This window comes from Sorghum bicolor, chromosome 9 (assembly GCF_000003195.3).
Source record: "Sorghum bicolor cultivar BTx623 chromosome 9, Sorghum_bicolor_NCBIv3, whole genome shotgun sequence".
Taxonomy (NCBI): domain Eukaryota; kingdom Viridiplantae; phylum Streptophyta; class Magnoliopsida; order Poales; family Poaceae; genus Sorghum; species Sorghum bicolor.
Genome location: NC_012878.2, coordinates 21,270,612 through 21,277,814, shown reverse-complemented (window position 1 = coordinate 21,277,814; position 7,203 = coordinate 21,270,612). Strand labels below are relative to the sequence as shown.

The window sequence follows — 7,203 nt, the reverse complement described above, 5'->3', positions numbered from 1 at the left end:
AGCACCGCGCTTACGCTAACTCTCACTACTCTAGCTGTGATCAAACAACTATAGCACCTTGCTAAAGGCGATGGGAAACAGCCACGAGCTTGTTACAGGATCACAATCTAATATGTAACTACTAAAGGACAAGATAGAACACTACAATACTATTGCAAGAATAATATTGCACAAAGTAATACTTAGAAAAGTAGAAAGAGAATATATTAAGAAAACAAGTCTTACAGGAGAAAAGATACAAGAGCTATACCAGACTCTCCAGAAGACGACTCCGGAGACCCCGAGCTTCGCTCGACTCAACTCTAACTCCCACACTAGACTACTACTACTACTACTCACTTGTATCTAGCTTGGATACTTGAACCTTGAATTCATCATGCCTTGGAAGGGTGAAATCAGCCTCTATTTATAGGGAGAGGTGGAGTAGGGGCTACTCCACCGCCACGTCATCGATCCGTGTGATCATGCCTCTCCACCCTTGGATCAAACCGACTTCACAACCGCCATTTGATCAACGGCAGGGGCAAACCAACACGTGAGACATGTGGGGAAGGTCGGTGGGAGGCCACCGACCCTAAAACTGCCTTACATGTGGGGTCGGGCGACCCCACTCCTGACCACCTGGGCCCACCAGCAGTGTCCACAATGGTCCCTTATGTCGGTGGAGTCTGTGGCACACCTGGGTCCCACCAAAGAGGGGTCGGGCGACCGCCTCCCTGTGGGCCCAGGGTGTCACCTGTTGTCCCCTCGATCTCCTCTTGATGATTCTGATGTTGGCTTTGTCAAATAATGTCTTGAATTTGTTGTTCCTACATAAACAAGCTAAGAGTACAAGTGGAACTAGTTATGGATAAAATATGTTCATGTCATGTCATTTCCCCTTGCAACCGAGGCATGTTGACGGTGTTTTGTATGTGGATTTCTATGGTATATCCACCGTCAACAAGATCCCCCAAGCTTAACCTTTGCTCGTCCCAAGCAAACAATCAAACTTAGCCTCGGTGGATCAGGTATTGTTACTATGTTCACATTTCAAGAGTACCATGTGTACAACAAAGTTCTTCTCTTTGCATGAAAAATTTAGCTATGTAAACTTACCCATATTACCTTAGTCCCTTATGGGGCTTATGGCTTTTCCTTTGTCTTAGGTGGTTGAAAGACAGAACAGTTTGACTTGAGCACTAACTTTCTCATTCTTAGCAAGTTTCATATCAGAGGTTTTGTGATATTTTCAAAAGAAAACTTAAATGTTCCTCATATGGTTCTCTCATGTCACTCAAATGGTGTATAATTCCTCACCAAGGCATATGATAGAGTTGCCTTCTCTATTTCATCCTATTTCTAAAAGGCTTATGTGGAGCTTAAGGTAGGGATGAAAGGAGATAGCATACTCACTTTGCATGTGTTGCGAAGTCAAAGCTCGGATCCTTGAAGAGAAGTGTCATACTCCCAGATCAAGATGTGCAAGTGTGATATATGGTGGACTAGGTTGCTCCTTTATTTGATAGACTCTCTATGTATTGAGACATGGCTAGCATTTTCTTTTTCTTCGAGCTTTATGTGCTCAATTTTCTTTTTCTGTGGACTTGCACATGTCCATCTTTTTATTTCATTTTGCCTAGGCTTTTGGTGTCTCATTTACCAAATAATGCTTAGAGAGATGTTCTAACATTTAGAGTGTGGAGCAACCTATTTAGTGGATGCGAAATACATGTGGTTGCGTACTTCCAGTGTAGAAGCAGCATATATATATGTGGTGTGTACGTGATCTTGATCTTAGGAGCATGAAAAGTCTCTTAACAGGGGTCAACAAGACTTGACGACACTCAACACAAAGCAAATAGCTTATGTGGAAAGGTTGCAATCATGTAAAGTAGATATAGTTGTGGTAGGAATTCATCACCATTGAGGAACAATTAAGGTTTTGATCATTTTAAGAATAAATTTCTGATAATCATGCATGCTTAGAATAATATTATAGCAGCTCTTGTCTCACTATCTCATGTCCCACAACAACTTAGACTTAGTTCTAGCACTTGCAACCCACAAAGTTTTCAGGTTCATGGCAGTTTAAGTGAGCTAAGTGATCCATACTTGGAGAAATACTAAGTTGTATACTAGGTACTAGAGAAACATTAACAAGCAACTAGTCATCATTTCCATGAGGGATATAGACATACATGAAGCATATATGCTAAAGGGAAATGCTAATTATTTTTTTTTAGAGCAAGAATGATAAAATGCATGGAAATAAATAGGATAGAATACTTACCTTGGTGGGGGAGAGGATCTCCCCCAAGCTTGTCCTTCCTCACTGGGGTGGATACGATGGATATGGTGGATATGGTGGAGGATATTGCTGTGGAGGATATTGTGCAGGAGGAGGTGGATATGCATGTGGTGGTTGAGGAATGTATGGTGGTACGGGCAGGTGATATGATGTGTAGGCTTGGCACCAGTTTCTATTGCTGCTCTCCTCAAAATTTTGGATTTGCTGTTGGGTTTCCACAGTGGGAGTGTGAATGGCTTCATGGTTAGTACGTGGGTAAGTCTTTCCAATTAGATTCTCCCCAGTTATTTCATGCCAAAATTCTTGTCTATTAAAACCCCTTGTGGCAACTTCTACGTTGGTTTTAAAATTCATAAAGCCTAAACATGCAGCTAGATGGTCCCATGTGAAATCATAATCGTGGTTTCTTAGGCGAAAGTAAATGGTTGTTTCGGTTACCCTTACGGTGCTCAAAAATTCTAGAGTGAGAATCTTGCTACCTAGGTGTTCCGAAAAGTCCCAAAATTCACCCCATCCTATTGCAGCAAAGACATCAAAGAATTCCTCATACATACCTGTGTCTTTGAGGAATTTAGGGTCAATTACCTTGGTATGCTTGAATTCACGGTGGCGTAGATGGTTAAGCTTCTCCATTTCTTCTACGGTGAGCAAAAGTCCGGTCTCTATATCTTGCATCCGTAGAGGTGCTGCTTCTTCATTAAGTGGTGTTTGCTGTGGCATGGCCTCATGCTCTTGCTCCTCATGAGTCTCAGAGGGAAGTCCCTGATGAGAGGAGTACTCTTCTACCGAACTCATGGTGCCATGGGAGTGCCTTGATGAGCTTCCGCTAAACGCTCCACGCACTTTCTTCCCTATGTTCTTGAGTGGATTCTTCATGCTAGATCAAGAAAATAACGAACACCACTTCCACCAGAGAGGTTAGTTTAGATTTTAACTCTTCTTACCGGCTGATTACCTCTCTTGATTTCTCGACGGGTGAACACTTGAGCAATAGGGAAAGTGAAAGGAAGAGTGTTGATGATTTTCTTGAGTTGCTAGTAGAGGAAAATGGTTGTGAGTGAATGAGTGAGTGGATGGAAGAGAGGACAAGTGCAGAGGGCACTTTGTCAGGGTCGGCCGACCCCTCTTTTTCCACGAAACCACAAATGGCCAACACCTTGTGTCAAGGAAAGATGGATGGGAAAGAAAGAAATAAGGAATGCTGCAGGGAGGGGGTCGGGCAACCCCATCACCACCTCCTCTTTGCGCTAGCTGTTCACCAGATTGATGATGAATGTGTGCCATGGCTGGTTCCCCATCTCCACTCACTCTCTCCTTTCTTTTGGATGTTTTCTCAAAGAATCTCTTCTTGGAATGTGGTGAAAGAGAAAGGAGGGAACAAGACAAGACTAGATGGGTGGATGTTTGCTCATGAGATGCTTCACGGGATGAGCTTCTCAAAATGTTGATTTACTTAAGGCTTTAAGCAAGTATCTTTCCCATACTTAGCAAGAGTGATTTGTCTAGGGGTTGCTTAAGTGACTTTAGAAAGAAGAAGATGGTTTTTGTTAAGTTAGCAGTGTCTCCTAATTTCACTTACGTTTTAGTGGAAGCAGGGGATGAGAACTAGAAACTCTAGCTCCTAGGGTGAGTGTCGATGTTTATGAGTCTTTATTTCTATACTCACTCTCCCTACATTACTTGTGCTGCCATACACCAGAGGAGGGGAGGAAGTGGGGCCAACCATGGGGTCGGCCGACCCCTCCTCTCACTCTTGAGTAATGCTGGGCACACTACACGAGTAACAGAACAAGCACATGCAAGAAAAATAGATGAAAGAGTTAGAGAATTCTCATGCACGGTTCAATTCGTTGATCAAGTGGGATTACATGAGTTGACATGGTAATGTTTTGGTGTTTTCTTGAATGGAGCATAGCATGTCATGACAGGAAGTGGCAAAGGACACGAGATGATAGGTGGGGGCCACCAAAGTGGGGTCGGGCGACCCCCCTTTGGGCCCCACCTGGTGTCCACCTTGCTCAGTGAGTTTTTATTTTTACTTTACTTGTCTTAACTCAAGTTGATAGAAGGGTTGGAAAAGATGAAGGAAGTTTAATAAGTAACTTAAAGTTAAAGGTCAGTGGGCTTACCTTGATGGAAGAGCTGTTACCTCAGGTCCTTAGAACAGGACCTCCTCCTTGAGTTGATACAGAAATTTTCTTCGGAGGTGTCATCGGTTGTATTACCTTCTTCTTCCATATTTTCTTGCTCTTTGCTCTTGGCGTTGGATTGGTCTTTTTCTTTGGCCTAGTTATGAATGTGACGGTTGCCACATCCACTGCCAAGATTAGTGAGCATTGCACTACCTTTGGTTTGAAGTTGAACTTCTCCTGGGCCCCATTGATTGTAAATTGAATTTCTCCGGCTCCAACGTAAATATGTGCATTAGCAGTGCTGAGAAATGGTCTTCCCAGGATAAGTGGAGTCTTTTCATCCACCTCCATGTCGAGTACCACGAAATCCACAGGGACCAGGAACTCGCGTATCTTTACGGGGATATTCTCAGCTACCCCCGCAGGATGGCGAATTGACTGATCCGCTAACTGCAAATGTATTGATGTAGGGGACAAAACAGCATGGGTTAGTTTATCAAATATTACCTTTGGCATGACACTGACACTTGCTCCCAAGTCGCACAGTGCATGCTCGAAGTGATGTGTCCCAATGGAGCAGTCGATGGTAGGACATCCAGGGTCCTTCTTCTTTTCTGGTAGTTGGTTTAGTATCGCCGCGCTGCATTCTTCTGTTAGCTTAATCACCTCAGTTGTAGGCAGCGGGCGTTTGTTGTTGAGGATGTCTCTCAAATACTTGGCATAGGTTGGAACCTGCATTGCATCAAGTAGTGGAATATTGACATATAATTGCCGAATTACCTCAACAAACTTCCCGAATTGTTCATCGGTGGTTGGCTTCCTTGTTCTTGGAAATGGCAGCAGAATGTTGGTGTCGTAGAATTCGTGCGGAGCTGTCTTTCCATAGAACTTGGTGTTTTCCTGCTTAGATGGTGCTTCTTCCTTGTCTTCCTCAACTTCCTTATCTTTTCTTGCAGTCTTTTTTTTCATGTCAGGATATGGTGGATCACGAGTGGTCTTACCCCCCCTCGTGGTCACATTAAAGATATTGCAAGAATTTACAGAAGAAGGAACAGTAGCAGCAATTTGTGCTATTTGAGACTCTAAAATTTTATTAAAGTTTAATTGGTCCTTAACAGAAGAAACAAGGGAATCCATTTTAGCAGTTAATGATTCAAGAGTCTTGTCATTAGCTAACAATCTTTTGTTCATGCTTTCATTGATTTTAGCTTGATTAATGACAAGTTCTTTAAGTGAAAGCCAGTTAGAGTTACTAGAGTTACCTTGGCCCTGGAAGCGCGAAGTTGGTCGTCCATTGTTGAAGGATTGCACAGCTTCATGGCTTGCATTTTGCACCCTGCTCCGTTGGTTCGCACGTGCAGTGGCATATTGTTGGATGGCCTCTCGATCTTTCTTTACCTTGGCTCGTTCATCCAACTTCTTCAACAAGAACTCCATCTTGTGAGATATTTCATTTACCTCTTCAATGGTTTTCGTGCTTCTCTTCTTGAGTTGAGGGCGTTCTTCTCTCCATGTTTGATTTGTCACTATGTTCTCAATGAGAGTTTTAGCTTGAGTGACATTGAGGGAGGTAAACGCTCCTCTTGCGGCGGCATCAAGGTGGCTACGAGCTACTGGAGTCAGCCCATGGTAGAAACCTTGAATCAGGAGCCACTCTTTAATTCCATGATGTGGACACTCTTGAATGTACTCCTGCAGACGTTCCCATGCTTCGGGAATAGTCTCGTCTGCCTTCTGTTGGAAGCTTGAAATCTTTGCCCTCAGAGCAGATGTCTTGCCCATTGGGAAGAATTTCTTGAGAAATGCATTGGCACATCTTCTCCAGGTGTTGACATCATCGGGTTGAGCGTAAAACCATTGCTTTGCCTTCCCAAGCAATGAGAATGGGAATAGGCGAAGGCGGATGGCGTCGGCCGTTACCCCTCTGATGGCAATAGTGCTACACACTTCCAAAAAGTGTTGGAGATGTGCATTTGCATCTTCATGTGGCTTCCCACTAAATGTACTTGCTTGCACCATAGTGATAAGTGATGGCTTAATCTCAAAGTCCACATCTTCGACCTCCACCCTCGGTCCAATGGTAACATGGCCAACTGATGGAGATGAGAAGTCGGAGATCGATGAGGAAGCCATTGACTGGTAGAGTGTCGGTGCTAAGCCTCCTTCCTTGAGTGAATTCAAGTATGAGCTGGATCTCCGATAAGTTACTAGACGGTGTCTAGGACTCTGTCGGGATGTCTCAGGATTTTCTAATGTGGCCTTGAATTGGAACTCACTCATACAATGCCCTGCTTCACAATATAGAGAAACAAAGGCAAGGGGTAAACCCCCCCTACAACTAATTGATACTAAGTTGATGATATATTTTTTTTTGGATTCGTTCTTACTAAGATTTCTAGGCTATGCTTTCCCCGGCAACGGCGCCAGAAATGCTTGTTGGCACTTCTTAACGCAACCACCGGATATCGGTGATGGCGCCAGAAATGCCTGGTGTGGTAACTCTATTAACTATTGGATAATTCCGCAAGCGCACAGAAGGTACCGCTGTAGCACTTCACCCGGGAGTATTCCAAGGTATCGTAATTTATATTTTCCCAAGGGAAAGCAATAGCAAGAAATGTTTGTAAGAAAAGAGATCCTATCTCAACTTAGTTACAACTAGTGCAGAGAGGTGGTAACGAAAGGTGAAGGAAGGGATGATGATGATCCAGAGATAATCAAAAAGGATAACTACAAGATAACTAGAGTAGAGTAGCTAGGTGGGAGGACAACGAGTGAGTA

At 43.6% G+C, this 7,203-nt stretch overlaps 1 protein-coding gene across 1 annotated transcript; it reads right to left on the bottom strand.

Moving 5' to 3' along the window:
* LOC110430424 lies at window positions 4,441-6,555 on the bottom strand. Its single transcript, XM_021448100.1, has one exon. The coding sequence runs from the start codon at window positions 6,553-6,555 to the stop codon at window positions 4,441-4,443; it is 2,115 nt and encodes a 704-aa protein (XP_021303775.1).

What these genes read in the sequence shown, in the direction of transcription:
- LOC110430424 (XM_021448100.1), bottom strand. Translation starts at nt 6,555, where the DNA reads ATGGCTTCCTCATCGATCTCCGACTTCTCATCTCCATCAGTTGGCCAT.